The sequence below is a fragment of the Gymnoscopelus braueri genome (genome assembly GCF_963280865.1).
Source record: "Gymnoscopelus braueri genome assembly, chromosome: 13".
In the NCBI taxonomy this organism is placed as follows: domain Eukaryota; kingdom Metazoa; phylum Chordata; class Actinopteri; order Myctophiformes; family Myctophidae; genus Gymnoscopelus; species Gymnoscopelus braueri.
Genome location: NC_137615.1, coordinates 35,420,547 through 35,438,438, shown reverse-complemented (window position 1 = coordinate 35,438,438; position 17,892 = coordinate 35,420,547). Strand labels below are relative to the sequence as shown.

The 17,892-nt window shown below is 43.6% G+C and overlaps 1 protein-coding gene across 1 annotated transcript in view; it reads right to left on the bottom strand.

The window, feature by feature from the left end:
• Positions 1-17,892, bottom strand: part of mapk8ip3 (mitogen-activated protein kinase 8 interacting protein 3) — a 58,347-nt gene that overhangs the window by 2,800 nt on the left and 37,655 nt on the right. Inside the window, exons 16-30 of the mRNA XM_080447323.1 lie at positions 17,181-17,351; positions 15,289-15,448; positions 13,000-13,050; positions 12,084-12,173; positions 11,712-11,864; positions 10,635-10,800; positions 8,209-8,406; positions 6,790-6,961; positions 6,356-6,475; positions 5,438-5,518; positions 4,935-5,002; positions 2,918-3,066; positions 2,197-2,368; positions 1,723-1,836; positions 930-968 (exon numbers count right to left, since the gene is read on the bottom strand). Coding sequence (XP_080303449.1) covers positions 930-968; positions 1,723-1,836; positions 2,197-2,368; positions 2,918-3,066; positions 4,935-5,002; positions 5,438-5,518; positions 6,356-6,475; positions 6,790-6,961; positions 8,209-8,406; positions 10,635-10,800; positions 11,712-11,864; positions 12,084-12,173; positions 13,000-13,050; positions 15,289-15,448; positions 17,181-17,351 — 1,904 coding nt within the window. The remainder of the gene's footprint in view (positions 1-929; positions 969-1,722; positions 1,837-2,196; positions 2,369-2,917; positions 3,067-4,934; positions 5,003-5,437; positions 5,519-6,355; positions 6,476-6,789; positions 6,962-8,208; positions 8,407-10,634; positions 10,801-11,711; positions 11,865-12,083; positions 12,174-12,999; positions 13,051-15,288; positions 15,449-17,180; positions 17,352-17,892) is intronic.

The window sequence follows — 17,892 nt, the reverse complement described above, 5'->3', positions numbered from 1 at the left end:
GGCCACTCCCCTCTCTGGTGTGTTAATAAGGTTGGCAAAACAAAAGGGTGTCGACAGCTAGTGTTTTTCAAAGTGGGGTCCGGGGACCCCATAGGAGGGGTCCTTGAGGGGCTTCCAGGGGTTCCCCAGCAAAATGGGTTAATATAACATAAAAATCCGTTTGACTCTTTTTAACCAAATTTTATACATTGAATACAGCCGATCTACAACGCGCCATGACGCAACGCATTGTGAGCTTGTACACTACTATCTATTTTCAAAGATATCTTGGAATAGTTTTTAAATAGTTTAACCCATTAAAACCGGGAAAGCCTCTTTGTCATTTTAGATTTTAGCTATATCATTTTAACCACTTTAACCATTGTTTTATACTTTGGCTATTCAAAAATAGCAGATATACAAGCTCATAGCGCGTCACTTCGTGCAGCGCTATGAGCTTGTATATTTTGCTATTTTAGAAAAATCGAGATTTTTTTTGCAAATCTTTGAATATATATAGATTTTTTAAGCGAACATTTCTAACTCAAATCTTTGCTTCTGGGGGGGGGGGTCCCTGGAACAAATTATTTTTTAGATGGGGGGATCCGCAGCCAAATACATATAATTTTGGGGGTCCTTGACATGAAAAGGTTTTGAGCACCACTGATATAGCAACATACGTTTTTCAGAAAACAGTTAGGATTTAGAAGACATTTTTAGAGTCGGTCGCCCGTCTTAATGGGCTAAAGACGCACACGGGTCCCCCTGGCACAGCATCCTTATCAGATGGGGGTCTGAGAAGGCAAACACATGTCAACCTTGACATGAAACGGCTTTTTTTCGACGGCCGCCGGTTCTTTAACAGATATGGCTCTTGGAATCGAATGCGGGGGCGTGAAGGCAAGCAGGATGCTGGGAGCTTGTTACGTCGAGGGCGCGCTCCCACTTACCCCTCAAACCCAGGAGCTGTCCCCGGTGAAGGACTACCGCTAGAGGAGGAGAGGAGGAGGAGGAGGAGGAGGAAGGTAAGCAGAGGAGAAAAGAGCACAGTGCAAATAGTCAGGACAGAGGAGGTTTGTATAGGGCTGGGATCCTGTAGGATTTTAACGATTTCCCGTTCCCTAACGATTCCCTCTTAACGGTCTGATTCCTTAGCGGTTCCCACTAACGATTCCTAATAGGAGGTTCCAAATGGACCCTTACAGATCTGTAACTCTGAGAGTGTACAAATGGAACCAAATGGACCCTTACGGGTCCATTTGGTTCCATTTGTAAACTCTCAGAGTTATACTGGTCCTTGAAATCAAAAAGTTTGAGAACCACCGGTATTAATTGTATAGCAGGACGTGAAGTCCACATACAGTACCAGCTCTGACAGTGTGATTTAAAAAAAACGGTTCCGGGAAACGGTTCCAAATGCGATGGAACCGATTCCTGGTTCCTCAATGTTGGATCCGGTTCCTCCGGTTCCGGATCCCAACCCTAGGTAAAAGGAGGTGCGGTGAGCGACCAAGGGAAGGAAGGAAGAGGATCATAGAGAAAGAAAGAAGGAAGGGAAAATAATTGCAAATCTACAAGCTCAAAACACGTTTTGAGCTTGTAGATCTGCTATTTTTGATACTTTTGTGTGACACTGTAGTAAGCGTAGTATGATCAAGTCATACTACAGTGTACGAAAAAACAGAGATAAGAGGTTTCTGATTTGTCATTATTTTGGTGTACGTGTATGAACGTCAGACTCACTCTCTGTCAGGGGGATGGAGATGACCACGCCGTTTCCTGTGCCCACCCATAGGCGGTTTCCACCAATCAGGAGGGCCGTGATTCGCACAAAAGAGAAGCCCAGCTTGCCGGTACCTGTGAATTATAACCAGAGTCTTAAAAAAAACTGAAAAAAGGCCTCAAAAACGAAACAAGCTAGAAAGGTGCGCTCCTCTGGGTGCGCGTCTCTGCCATGGGCCAGGTTGCCTACTCAGGGCCCGCAAATTGTGGAGGGCAGTCATCATAGCCAACTGGACTGCTGAAATCTGAAAAATCTGACTGATACATACTTGATTCTAGAGTAGGGGTCTTTAACAGGGGGGACCTAGGGTGCCCTCAGTTTTACTACATTAACCACTCTAATGGGTCAAATCGTTAATCGCAATTATTTGTGTGACAATTAACCGCCAACTTAAATGTTTGCAATGGTGACAGCCCCACACACTGGCCTCTCACCCAGCATCTTGCTGACGTAGGGCTCGATGTCCACGTCCTGCAGGTGCTGGTGGGTGACGGCGTGGTAGAGGCGCAGCGTGGAGTCCAGCCTGATGGACACCCACACGCCGTCGCCTAGCGTAGCGAGCTGACGAACCTGGCTCTCTCTCCTCGGATGTGCGTCGAACGACTTCTACGATAAGGGAAGAAAAAGGAGAACGATAAAAAACATAATAAAATAAAACATGAGAAAACTGTACTGTGACAAAACAAAGAAATTACATAAAAAATCCTTTGGGCACAAGCCTCGGGTGTTTTTTGTGTGGTGAGGTGGTGGGGCGTGAAAAAGATAGCTGCTTCTTGCTCGCTCATTTCCGGTGTTTCTAGGTCTACTTATTATAAATATTCCACATTTAACACTTTCCCCTCCCCCAATATTATTTTGAAAATAGCAGATCTACAAGCTCACAACGCGTCGCAATTGTACATCATATCATCATATCAGACATATACAGTATAGGTGTGAAGTGCTCATGTGGCCAAGTCTCCTACCGGAGACTACGCCGGTCATCAAATTAGTGCATAATGAGTACTTTCTACTTTTGGTACTTTAAGTACATTTTGATACCAATACTTTTGTACTTTTACTCAAGTAAATTTGGAATTCCGGACTTTTGCTTGTAACAGAGTATTCCTACATTGCAGTACTTTAATTTAGTACTTTGTCCACTACTGCACGCACCTCTATTTGCATGGATTTTGGCTGAATCACGTGAATTTGGTTTTTGAAACCCGCCCAAACGCGGTCGTGGACCACCGCCATGCAGCGGATGGAGTGGTGCGGCCTGCCCAGATCCATCAGGTGGTAGTTCGACAGGTCCCACTGTCCGTCTGCTGAACAGAAGCACAAACATTGAATTGAAAAATTGAATAATTTGTGACATTTTTAACACAAATCCTCTCTTCTGGTTGGGGGGCGGAGGGGCCCCTGGCACAAAACATTTTCAGATGGTGGGGTCCGTTACCAAATACATATTACAATTTAGGGGTCCTTGACATGAAAAGGTTTGAGGACCACAACTCTATACTTAGTAAAACAGACCTGAGTTGGCCCTGTACACATTGCGCTCTTTTCCCCCTCAAATCTCTTTGCCAAAAATAGCCGCTCTACAAGCTCACAGGGGTTGTGAGCTTTTGGGTCTGCTATTTCCAGCTAATGTCCCCCCCCCCACCCAGAATATTGATGCTAACATTTAACAAAAAAGCTATATCCTGTCTCCACAGAATTCTGCGGTCAGAGACTACTAAGAAACACATAGAGTAACCACTTCAGCCCTATACATTTCTGCCATTTGAAAATTGACTGGTATATTGGCTATTTTCAAAAGATCTTTATACGTTTTATACACTTGAAAACTTGTGAAATGGGACATTCTGCATAATGACTACATACATTTGTACTTTTACTCAAGTACATTTTGAATTCCGGACTTTTACTTAAAGTAACAGAGTATTTCTACATTGCAGTATTGATACTTTTACTTAAAAGTAAAGTAAAACATGTACATCGCTTCTGAAAACACGCCTGTATGTTAAGTGTTTTTCCTAAGTAACCTGTACCAGGCCTGGAATCTCGTCATTTTAGGGTCAAGGCCACATGAATGAAAAGTTATTTCCATTCAAGATTAATTGCGATTGGACTTGCAGTGATTACCTTAGTTGATTTTACACAATTAAAATATGTATGTATACTTAATTAATAATAATATAAGATCAAGATTAACTTTATTGATCATTAATTTGGCTAGCCTATTACACATTGATGTTATCAACTGTCATCCAACAACTTTTTATTCATTTTTCAAAATCTCTCTCTCTCTACTCTCTCTCACACACATACGATAGTTTTGTTGCAGAGTTTAACTTGTGTATAAGCTCCATGAATACCGCAAAGACCTTGGAAGTCAATGGGACGTGTTGATCCCTTGCTGCACCTTTTTTCCGGACATGTTAGACAGACATTTTTTGGTGGATACAAATCACATAACTATTTGGCAAATCAGAGCTACGTAGCTTGCCTCCCCTTTGAACATGATATCACCCTCATGGACTCGTGACACCCACATACAGGTAGGCTACATTCTAAATTCCTGTCGGTTAAGATTGTTTCATTTAGCTAAGGTTCAAGGTTCTTGTTACATCTAGCGTACAGGCACATATGACTATGAGTCAAACTTATTTTTGTTCGGCTTCCTTCCAGTGATGGAAGAAGTACTCACATGTTTTATTTATGTGAAAGTATCAATACTGCAATGTAGATATACTCTGGTACAAGGTGGGGGTGGGCGCGGCATCTTACTTAGCGATAACCTGGCGGCCCACCGGTGGTCCCCGGTAACCTGGCGGCCCAATCGCTGTTCTAAGCACTCAAATTTGGTCGGACGACCTTTTCATGCCTTCAAGTCTACAGAGGAGGCCTGGGACGCAAGGTGAATCAGGGCACTGGTTCTCAAACCTTTTCATGTCAAGGACCACCCAAATTGATATGTATTTTGACCGCGGACCCCGCCATCAGAGGTTAAAATGATTGCGATGCTGTATTAACACATTCTGCTGGGGACCCCCTGGAACCCCCCCCCCCTCCTCCAACCACTGAATCAGGGTACCTGCAGGTATCAGAACTTTCAATCTAAGACTCATGGATGTCTTGTGCATGTTAACTCTACTAAAAGCTAAACAAAACAAATGCTTAAAAGTACCCTCGGCTCTGTGGAATATGGCGAGAGTACCATCGGCCAGGGCAACCAGCACACGCCCCTTCACATGCCTGCAGAGCGAGAGAAGAGGAAAGACCTTGAGGATAACAACATGCACATTCATTCAAACGCTTCCCAAATTCACAAGGCCAAAAATGACCTTAAGATTCAAGACCCTCAAGATAATCAAAGAATAGCAAAAATATTAGGATTTATTTTTTTGCAAATGATGTACATTAGTCATATCACAGTTTGAGGTGCATGCATGTGCTGTGTGCACGATTCCTACTTATAAATATTATCCATATGTGTATGTGTGCACAGCGCAGTACTGTATATACATAATATCTATTATTTATATGTGTATATGTGTATTCACAATTTATTGACATTAAGTTCTGCTTGCACGCACGCACGCACGCACGCACGCACGCACGCACGCACGCACGCACGCACGCACGCACGCACGCACGCACGGTCGCACACACTCAAAAAGGTTTACTTACACGAGACTGAGGACAGAATCTTTCAGTTTGATGGAGTGAAGACACTTCTTCCAGTTGCCGACTGCTGAGTGCACGTACAGCCTTTGAGAGAGGATGTTCACGTCAGTGGTGTAAAGGAACTAAGTGCAAGTACGGTACTTAAGTACAATTTTGAGGGATTTTTACTTTCTTCAGTATTTACAATTTTCAATACTTTTACTTCTACCTCACTACTGTACATCTCAGAGGAAAATATTGCACCCTTACTCCACTACAATTACATGAAAACTAAAAGTACTAGTTACTTTGTAGATTTGCATTATTATTACAAAACATACATTGACCACTTCAGCCCTGGTAGATCAGCTTAGTGGTTAAATGTCTGAAAATACACATTAACATGAATCCAACATACAGTCCAACATACAGCATCAATAGAAAAGATAGTGTATGAAATAATCAAAACCATTAATTTTACAATTGCTGTCAAACAAGTCTATGAAGCTACCTACGAAATCTATGAAAAAGTTTAATCTGCAACACAATTCTATACCATTGGTTCTCAAAGTGGGGTCTGGGGAGCCCCAGGCTTGGGGGGGTACCAGGGGGTCCACAGCAAAATTAGTTAATATAGCGTCACAATAATTTTAACCACTTTAACCATATTTTATACTTTGGCTATTCAAAAATAGCAGATATACAAGCTCATAGCACTATGAGCTTGTATTGTATATCTGCTATTTTTGAAAAATCCCTGGCACAAAATATTTTTGAGATGGGGGTCCGCAGCCAAATACATACAATCCTTGACATGAAAAAGTTTGAGAACCACTGTTCAATACAATACATAGATACTGCTTCATCTCTTTCTCTTAGCTAAGGGGTCCTTGGCCTGAAAAACGTTGAAGACAGCGAGTCTAGCAGGAGAGATCTACTCACCATCCGTTCTGAGCTCCCAGCCACATCGTGGGGGCTACGCTGGTGACATTTTTGGCCTCTTCGCCTCCCTCCTCAGACTCCGGGGCGGCCGTCGTCTCCTCTTTGGACTGACCTGTGCTTCTGTCAGGACATATGAATGAAACCAAAACCGCCATGAAACCTCCATATTCTAACTTTTTGTGTGTGGGGGGGGGGGGGGGGGGTTTCCCCAGTAAAAAAAAAACACTATACTTGATCACAGCGTTTGCTGTTTTTGAATTTGAATCCTGAAAAGTAACAGTTTTGGACACCCGACAGAGACGATATGAGAAATGCACAAAATGAAAGTGTACACAAAGTGAAACCATACCTTCCAGGTTTTGGAAGGTATGGCAGCATTCTGTTATGGATTAAGATAACATTTCTGTGAGTGCTGGCAGTTCTTGCCCTCCTACCTATCAGTGGCGTCTGCAGGGCGAGGCTGGGGGTCGGTGAAGACGTGTTCGGTGAAGTGTCCCGGCGGTCCGGCCGTGTGGCTGGCTACTGGCGCTTCAGGCACCGTGACCTCTGTGGCCTCCGTTGCTTCCTCTGCCGACTGGGCAGGGGGAAGCTTACCATTCATTGCTCCTACAGGAAAACATAGAAATATGCAAGATAAGATTCTACCAAAAATAAACAAACTCACTCAACGGTTAAAAGATGTGTTTGAGTTTTTAGACTCTCTCGTGGCAAAAATCTGATTTAGCCCAGGGTGTGTATATCTGCATACTTTATTATTTACTGATGGCGTCAGTCTACAGGAGGGGACACACTTCTCGCTGTGTTCAATAACAAAACATGTCTGACTGCGACAGTGGTGGAAAGTAAGTCAGTACATGTACTCAAGTACTATAATTTTGAGGTATTTTTACGTTCTTCAGTATTTACAATTTTCAATACTTTTACTTCTACTCCACTACATCTTAGAGGAAAATGTTGCACTTTTTACTCCACTACAATATGAAAACTGTTACTTTGCAGATTTTGATTATTATTACAAAACATATACAGTACATTACCCACTTCAGCCCTATATATATATTACGGCCATTTGAAAATAGCCCATCTACAAGCTCACAATGCGTCGCGATGCGACGCATTGTGAGCTTGTAGATCTGCTATTTGTTCTACCAGTCTGTGGTAGCCGGCATTCTGTTTCATGCAGTGGCATGCTGGGGAGGTGGCGTCAAGGCCTGGGAGTTGAACAAAGCTCAATACGATCACAAAGAAGGCCAGCCCTCCGAATGGAAGGGCTGCAGTCAGTCGCAGAGAGGAGGATGAGGGACAACTCCATCTTGGTTTAACCACTCAACCATCCACTCTGTGGCGAGCTGCAGAAGAGGGCGAACACCTTCAGACAGAGGCTCACTCTCCCGCTGATGAAAACGGAGCGGTGCAGACTTTCTTTTTGTGCCGAATGCCATCAGACCGCATAATGCAGTGGTTCTCAAACTATTTCATGTCAAGGACCTCCAAAATTAAATGTATTTGGCCGCAGACCACCATCTCAAAATATTTTGTTCCAGGGACCCCCAGAAGCAAAGATTTGAGTTAAAAAATATGTATATATTCCATATAATTTGACAATTTGACCAAAGTTTGATCAGTTTTTATAGTATAGCTTGTTGATTACTTTTGATGCAGTAATGGTTTTTTCTTCTCTTTTCTGAATTTTTGGGGTATTAAAAAGGTATTTTTAAGGACTTTTAAAGTCCTTAAATTGTCACTTCACTGCCATCTGGGGACCCCCCCCCTCCAAATCACGTGGGGACCTGACCCACAGGTTGAGAACCACTGGTCAAGTAATGGGGGTGTCGGTGTGGTGGAAGGCTCACCTTGTCCTTTGTCTAGGATGGGGGTGTCGGTACGCGAGGAGCAGTTACTTCGTGCCACGCTGCAGTTTGTAGCGCAGCCCACCAGAGTAATGCCCGCCAGCATGCCCTCCACGCCGCCCGTCTCCTCTCCGCCGGCCGTCCCGCCGTCGCCCGGGTCCAGAACGATCTCCCCGGCCGGGTAGTCACTCTCACTGGCAGCTGGCAGATAACAGGGATTAACCCATTAACACATTGAATGCCAATCGCGTAGATCTACGCGAACCGCCGGTTCGCGTAGATCGGAGACCGGAAACAGAATTATTTGGGATCCGGTTTTGCCGATCGCGTCGGCCCTCGTTCTAATGATGAAACTGAAACTGATTTTTCTCCTTGTAGTTTTTTCTCCTCGCATATCACTGTTTAACGTAAACCGCTCTAACTACAACCATGGAGCTCCGTTTGACACGTGGTTTTCACTGGTAGATTCAGTGAGAAGTCGCCGATGTATACAGACAGTGCACAGCTCAATCTTAAGGATTTTAACAAGGTCTATGGCGACGTGAAAAAAACAAAAAAACAACAATAACACGTTGGCACTGGTGAGTACATTATGAGATTAATGTCTGGCATGGAATGTGTTAAGAACGGAAACGCAGGAGGTGTCATTTTAGATTTTTTTTATAGCTATGATATTTTATACTTTGGGCTATTCAAAAATAGCAGATCTACAAGCTTGTAGATCTTGTAGATCTGCAATTCTTTTGGGGGAAAATCGTGAACATTTGTGCAAATCTTTGAATATATATATATCTTTAAAGCGAAAAATTTTAACTCAAATCTTTGCTTCTGGAGATTCAATAAATGTCTTATAAATCCTAACAGCTTTTTTTGTTTTTGTTCTGTCAAGGACCACCCAAAATGGCAAAATAGCAGATCTACAAACTCAAAGAAATCCAAAATGACACAGATGCGTTCCCGGACAAAAAAATAATCTATTACTCACCCCATGAAGCCTTGAATTTCATGGAGATTTATTTTTGTTTCTGTTGCATTCCTGAGCCAATAGTCCAATATAGGGCGGTGGTATAGGTGGTAGGAGACTGATGCAAAACCACGTAAAATAATAATATAAACTTCAAAACAACTCTCACAGTGTAATCACTGAGAGGCCTACTGATGATCCAGGTTCGGGGAGAATGTTTCGAATATAGTATTATCCTATTAAGTTCAATTATTCAAATATTGGATTATTGGCTCAGGAATGCAACAAAAAAAATCCATGTATTCAAGTGATTAATTGATAGAAAATAAGATTTTTTTGGGGGGTTAAGTATTCCTTTTAAGCAGCGGTTCTCAAACGTTTACATTTCAAGGACCCTCCTTAACTCCTACAGTATACAAATGGAACCAAATGGACCCATTTGGTTGGAAACCTGACCTCTAAGGCCTCGTACACACAGTTAAAACACGCGACGCATGCTTTACGCATGCCTCATGGGGGGGGTGAAGCCGTTTCAATTCATTCCCTATGGAAGTCACGTGGTTTTGATGCGCTGACTTGACGCAGGGGAGGAGGGGTGAAGCCATGAAGCCATGCGATAAGTCAGCGCTTCAAAACCACGTGACTTCCATAGGGAATGAATTGAAACGGCTTCACCCCCCCATGAAGCATGCGTAAAGCATGCGTCGCTTGTTTCAACTGTGTGTACGAGGCCTAAATGTCCAATCCTAAAGCAGTGGTTCTCAAACGTTCTCAAAACCCCAAATTGATATATATTTGGCCATGGACCCCCCATCTGAAGATGTTTTGTGCCTGGGACACCCCAGAAGTGAAGATTTATGTTAAAACATTATAAAAAATTATTAAAAGTTTTCCAAAACAAATCTATATTTCAAAGGTTTTCAAAAATAGCCATTTTTAATAGCCAACGTATAAATAGATAAAGTGGTTAATGCTACGTTAAAGGACGACTTCACCCATTTTCAACCTATCTTCATATATTGGTACTCACTAATGCTCATGATAAAATGGCACCATTCTTTTCTACTCGGTCTGTGTCTCATAGGAGGGCTGTGGACACTTCAGAAACCCGCCTACCAGTGACATTATCATTATCATTATCTTTGCTTACATTTTTATTTATGCGAGAACAATGGCTTTGATTATTATAGCATGCAAACTGTCCAGGAATAGAAAGCCAGCAGTTTCTATTAGCTTGGATTCCATATCGATGATGTCACTGGTAGGCGGGTTTCTGAACTGTCCACAGCCCTCCTCTGAGACACAGACGAGTAGACAAAAATGGTACCATATTATAATAAGCATTAGAGAGGACCAACTACTGTATATGAAGATAGGTTGAAAATGGGTGAAGGTGTTAACTGCTTTTGCTGGGGTCCTTCTGTTCTAAAGCGACGGAGATGGCACGTTGGGTAATGGGTCTCACCGGGCACGCTAGAGATGCAGAGCACGTGGGCGTTGCACACGTTGAACTGGTCGACCAGGGAGCCGGGCTGGTTGGCGTCGATGATGACCACCTTGCTGGCAGAGTGGGTGCTGGTCAGGATCCACACTCTGCTGCTCATGGCGTCCGTCTCCTGGAGCTCCTTAGACTGGGGAGGGAAGAAGAAGAAGAAGAACCGGTGGTTGGAAGAAGTTACTTTTGATTTATTTTTGTACCATTAAAACTGGGAAAGCATCAGTGTCATTTTAGATGTTCTTTTTTGCCATATAAGCCTGCAAGGCGACATAAGCCTGCAAGGTCGTCAAGGCTAGGGCAAGTGCTACGGGCTAAGATGGAGTCTGAAGAGGCGGGTCTTCAGCTTACGGTGGAAGATTGGGAGTGAGTCTGCAGTTCTAACTGCAATGAGGAGTTTGTTCCACCGTTTGGGAGTCAGAGGGGAGCAGAGTCTGGGACGTGTGGAGCTTCGTCCCGGATATTTTAGGAAAGGTTCTGACAGCTTCCCTGTGTTAGCTGATCTGAGGGAGTGGGAGGGGTTATAGGGTTGGATCAGGCTTTGAAGATATGGGGGTGCCATACCTTTGGTTGCTTTGTAGGCCAACATCAGTGTTTTGTACTCTGTGCGGGCAGTAACTGGGAGCCAATGGAGGGAGTGGAGAAGGGGGGAGATATGTGAAAAATTTTGCCTGGTTGAAGACCAAGTGTGTGGATCATTTGGAGGGGCTTAAGTGCACATGCTGGGAGGCCAGTAAGGAGTGAGTTACAGTAGTCAAGTTTTGATATGACTGAGTGAGGTCTGGATAAGGAGCTGGGCTGACTCCTGGGTGAGGAAGGGCCTGATCCTTCAAATGTTATAGAGTGTAAACCTACAGTACAGGATCAAGTGACCTCTGCAATGTGTGCCCTGAATGAGAGCTGAATGAGAGCTGACAGAAGGTACGCCCATCTACGTCACTTTCGTTATCCAGCAATTCCAGCCAGCAGATTCGTTGCACTGGGAGGCAAACTGCATATCAATTTTGGGGTCCTTGACATGTAAAAGTTTGAGAACCACTGGCCTACCTTCCTCTTCTCTGGGGAGCTGTTGGTGCTGCTCCTGGTGTCACCTCCTTCGTCACTATGCAGGAGGGGGTCACAGGTCACCGCCTTCAGTGCCGTCGGCTCCGGGCTACAGGCCCTCCACCCTGTTAGATCCACGCCCGCTGCACACCACAACTACACACACATGCGCGCACGCGCACACACACGCGTTTGTATTACAAATCTACTAAATCTAATCCTAAACCTATAAAAACTATAAAACTATAAAACTATATCTCTAAAATGTTGACACTTAAGTCAACACACACACACACACACACACACACACTAGCCCGCCAAGGCGAGCGCCTTAAGAGACCGTTAACTTCTTGCAGAGTTCCTTGGTGTACCTACCTTCCTGTTGGGATCCTTCTCCACCAGGGGGCGACAGTAGACAGGAACAGGTACATTCTTCATGCGGTTGTCCTCTTTTTCATTGGTTGTCTAAAAGTGGGGAGGCGGGGCACATTATTTAATAGGTCAGTTCCCAAAGGAATCAATCTCTGACCAGGAATCTCTCTTTTCCGGTGTTTCACCCATGTGGGCGTGGTTTTGAGGTGTGGTTTGGGCCAAGGGGCCAGCTTGAGAGTTGTGCATTGAGTCTAATAAGGAAGTGAGTTCAAGTGACAGTTCATATGAATGGCCTGTAGTTTCGCTGTTTTACCCCTGCTGGTGTCAGAAAGATTCCACACCCAGAATCCCTTTTCTGGGGGTGGAATATTCTCCAAAAATAGCCGATGTACAAGTTGCGACGCATTGTGAGCTTGCCTTGTAGATCGGGCTATGTTCGGCGAAGAGATTAGAGTATACAGGGTTTAACCCATTAAAACCGGGAAAGCATCTGTGTCATTTTAGATTTTAGCATTGGCTATTAAAAAAATTATAGCAGATATACAAGCTCGCAGCGTGGCACGAAGTGAAGCGCCGTGAGATTGTATATCTGCTATATATATTTTTTTTTTTAAAGAATCATCTTGAAAGTGTTTGAAAATAAAAATCATTTTGAATTTCTTGAACGCAAATCTTCTCTTCGGGGGGGGGGGGGGGGGGGGGGGGGGGGGCCTGGCACAAAACATTTTCATATGGGGGGATCAGCGGCCAAATATATATACATTTGGGGGTCCTTGGCACGAAAAAGTCTGAGAACTACTGATTTAGGCATTTGTAGTCTTAATGGGTTAACTAAGTATAGAGGGTTACAGTAGTTGGAGGCGGGGGCCGGTCAGTGAGGTGAGGTGCATGCTGGGACTCTGTCAGGTGTCTCACTTGCCTGTTGTCTCTTCAGCTGTCCGTCCTGTCCATTGTCCGTCTGACCAGCAGTCTGTGGGAGAGCAGAGTTTAGAGACGAGCATAGAACCCTCCAAGCCCTCTCTGGACCAAGGCCATTTGAACATCAGTGGTTCTCAACCTGTGGGTCGGGTCCCCACGTTTTTTGTTATATTTTTGGGGAGGGGAGGTCCCCTGATGACAGTAAAGTGACAATTTAAGGACTTTTAAGATTTTTTTTTATATCTAATTAAAAAAAAATTACTGCATCAAAAGTAATCAACAAACTATAATATAAAAAACTGGCCGAGCATTGGCCAAATTGTCAAATAATATAAGAAAGAGGCAAAAAGTTTGAAAATAGCTGATCTACAAGCTCGCAACACGAGGCATTGTGAGCTTGTAGATCGGCTATTTTCACAATAGTTGTCTGTGGAACCGAGTCATACTAAATGTAATGGCTCAACTCCTACAATTCCAAGTGCTTGTCAGGGTGGGGGGTCCCCAGTTCAAATATGATTATTTTGGGGGGTCGAGGCCTGAAAAGGTTGAGAACCACTGATCTAGAAAGCATTGGCGGGCCAACCCCTCTGACCACTTAGCTGTTACTCTCAAAGTTACAAATCTGTAAGTGTTAGATAGGAAAAGTGTGGGTACTAGTTCTTTCAGGTGTATGCAATAACCAAGATGGTGCATTGGTCACGATGCAAAGAATGGACAAGGAGACGTGACTTCCTTATTTAACTGTATTAGTAATAACCAAGATGGTGCATTGGTCACGATGCAAAGAATGGACAAGGAGACGTGACTTCCTTATTTAACTGTATTAGTCCAGTACTTCACAGTAATATTTACAGCAGTTTCTTCGTCATGAACTCATAATACTCATAAAAGTATACTGGAACATCAGGTGGTAATAAAACCGAGGCAAAGGTCAAATACACAGTTTCAATCTTAAACTTCACTCGTAGAACAAAGGCTGGAGAACGACACACCCACTTTCTTCACGGGCTGAATCACCTGTTACTATGGTAACCTGAGCATTAAAGGGACATGCACCTATACATATCCTGGCCTTTTAAACAGTAAGGGTCCATTTTATTACTAAATAATATCAATCATTTAGCTGTGGACCCCAGCTGGAACCTCCTCAAGGACCACTGGGGGGTCCCCAGACTCGAGGTCTTCATGGGTCCAATATGACAGACCCATACCCAAATGGACCTGTGAAATTTTTACCCGGAGCCAAATGGACCCCAGCTTTTATTAGAAATCTGAGTTCCGGACCCGTTTATTTACAGTTGGTAAATAAAGATAAAGCCACGTTTTCTTTAGATGTATGTGTCATCATTTTCTGTCGCAAACCGTTTCCTGTTTATCATTATAATCGGAGTCACTTCTTGTGAGTGGACCCGTGACCGAGCCGGGTCTGGGTCGGATCCCGGGTATTTCGGGGGTCGGGCTTACCCGAAGACCTCTACCCCAGAGACCCCACTTTGAGAGCAACTGGTTTAGGAGGGGGCTGTGCCTGATTTATACTTGTATTTATACTAAGTATAAATCTACAAGCTCACCATGCGCTGCATCGCGACATGTGGTGAGCTTGTAGATCGGCAATTTTTGATGGATCTTGGAAAATTGTGAAAGACTTTGAATTATTTTTAAACGTAAATCTTGTATGGGGGTCCCTGGCACTAAATATTTTCAGATGGGGGTCCACGACTAAATACATTTTGTCTCTGTCGGGTGGAAACCTCATATATCCAAAACCGTTTGCAGGATTCAAATTTGTATCAAAAGTAGCAGATCAAAAGCTCAAAGCGCGTCGCTTCGTGCCACGTTTTGAGCATGCGGATCTGCTACTTTTGATGCTTTTGTGTGACGCTGTAGTGAGATCAAGTAAGGACAAAAACAACACAAAAAGTGAGAATATGGAGATAAAAGGTTTCTGCCCCGACAGCAACGATATCTATTTGGGATGGAAAAAAAGTTTGAGAACCCCCCACCCACCACTCTACAAGTTGTGATCTTGCAGATCTTGCTATTTACGGCACGTTGCACGACAAAAGTTGCACAACAAAGTATAACGTCTCTGTTGGGTGCAAACGTCATTATGTCCAAAACTGTTGGACAATTCAAATTCAAAAATAGCAAAAGTAGCAGATCGACAAGCTCAAAACGCTACTTTTGATGCTTTTATGTGACGCTGTAGTGTGATCACTTAGGGCGTTAATTTACCACAAAACACAAAAAGTTAAAATATGTTAAATTGGGTCTTAGCGTTGTGGTGTACCTGTTTAAAGCGGGACGGCACACTCCAGCCGCAGGCCTGCATGATGCCGTCGTCACGGCGCATGTGCTCGCGAACCTGCCGATACTGCGCACGGCGCTGCTCTCGGCGGGCGGACAGCGCCGAGTCACTGAGGAGAGACGCAACACCGTTACTGGCCAGTCTGCAAAGCAACGGAGGGAGGGAGGGAGGAAGAGAGGGAGGGAGGGAGGGAGAGAGGGAGAGGGAGAGACAACGGCGAAGCGGTTAGCAGCATGGCCAGCCAGCAGCGAGTGAGACAGAGAGAGAGACAGAGCCAGAGAGAGAGAGACACAGAGAAAGAGAGAGAGAGAGAGTAGGGCTGCCACCATTATGCAAATGTTACATGCCGATTAATTGTCACACAAATGATAACAATTTTATTGCTGTTTTTTTGTCGTGGGAACATTATGAATAAAACATTTTATTTCTGTTTGGCTTTCAGGCTTTGAAGTTGCACAGGGCAGAACCTAAATATACAAAGAAATGACTGACATATTTAATGACTTATTGATGCCTTTGATATAAAAAAAAAATCCCAAACTGTCAGTATTCCAATAAAAAAATAGCAAAAGCAGATCGACAAGCTCAAAACGCATCCCGTTGCGACGCGTTTTGAGCTTGTAGATCTGCTATTTCCAAAAATAAAATATTTCTTTTGAAAATATGTTTTCAACAGGGAAACGAATATGACGATTATACAAAATAATTGTGATTATCTCAAATAATTGCGATTAGGCGATTATGAAATAATTGTGACAGGCCTAAAAGATAGAGAGAGATAGAGAGAGAGAGAGAGGGAGAGAGAGAGAGGGAAAATAAATACAGAAGCTAAGCTTTACTTTCGTTCCAAGCCAACAAAAAGCAATGCACTTCATTATTATTAACAATAACAGGAGCATTAAGTGTACATGCGTATAGAACGTGTTATGGTGATTTAGTAGTTCAGTGTTTAACCAGAACAAAATGTCTATAGACACAATGCAACATTCCAACAAGAGTCCAAATTTGACGCAAATTTGTTCTGTATGCTGTTTCCTAAACAATGAACAAAATATGTAAAATGATGATGTTTTAGTAATATTGTTCCTGCTATTCTACATACAGCCAACCAGGTGAATAAAGTCACTGGCTTTAACCTTCGCTTTTATGAAATATCCGAGACTATTAAGATTTTATGGAAGATGCTTCTGAACATATTACTAGTTTGACCACTTCAAATGCTCTAATCTTAAAATAATGACAGAAAATAGCTTGTAGATTAGGCTATTTTCGCTGCGTAACATGCTTCCATAGAAGACATGCTGGCTTCTATGGAATCCAAATGACTGAAATCATCGTGGCGACTGTGAACTTTAATCCATGTATTTGTGATCCTGTGAGCATTCCAGTGCAGTCTGTGCATGTCTGACACCCTAAGAAACGCCTGCCTCTTAAGCTGCTACAAGCAAGCAACCATGCATTAAGACAAAGCGCGTGCGTGCGTGCGTGCGTGCGTGCGTGCGTGCGTGCGTGCGTGCGTGCGTGCGTGCGTGCGTGCGTGCGTGTGTGTGATGGAAGGGTCAGGACCAGGAGGTATAGCAGAGGTACAGCAGCGGTTCACAAACTTTTCAGCAGTCTTCCCAGGATCCAAATATATTATTTCAAGCTTACAGAGCTTTCCCCCCAGCTTCCCTGGGGGGGGAAAGGGAGGAGTCTTGCCTGCTGCACTGAACAATCATGGATTTTGAACACTATTCTGCCTGGCTGTCCTGCATTTGGGTTCTCACCACACCAGCATGTGACAGTATTGTAGAGTAGAGGTAGAGTGACAGTAGTTGCATAGAGAGAGAGCGAGGGAGTGTGTGTTGTGGTGTGGTACGATGTTAGCTGCTCACTCTTCGGGGAAGAACTCCAGCGTGCGGTTGGAGGTGGAGATCTGACACATGGTGTGGCTGCGTCTCTGGGGGAAGCCGGCCGGAGACGGTGACTTGTAGTGGATGTTGACGCTGTAGTAAGGCCGCTTGACCGGCGGAGGGCTGGACGACGAACTGAAGAGACGAGCGAAGCTGCAGGGAGCACACAGATAGGTAGATAGATAGATAGATAGATAGATAGATAGATAGATAGATAGATAGATAGGTAGATAGGTAGGTAGGTAGGTAGGTAGGTAGGTAGGTAGGTAGGTAGGTAGGTAGGTAGATAGATAGATAGATAGATAGATAGATAGATAGATAGTTAGTTGCAGTTAAATTAGAAAATAGACGATCTACAAGCTCACAGCGACGCGTTGTGAGCTTGTAGATTTGCTATTTAAATCTTTTTCTTTTTTTAATCATCTTAAGAAAAATAAATGTTATTTTTTTAACATTTAAACAACACAAAACTTGTATGGGGGGGGGGGTCTTAAAGATTTAAAAATACTGACTTTGACTTTGTCACTGGCATTCTATCTCCAATGGGGGGGGGGTATGTTCCAGGGGGTCCCCAGCTAAATTGGCAGATCTACAAGCTCACAGCAAGGTTGTACATCAGCTATTTTTGAAGATTTTTTTTAAAAGTTTTGGAAACTTTTTTTTACACAAATCTTCTCTTCTGGGGGTCCCTGGC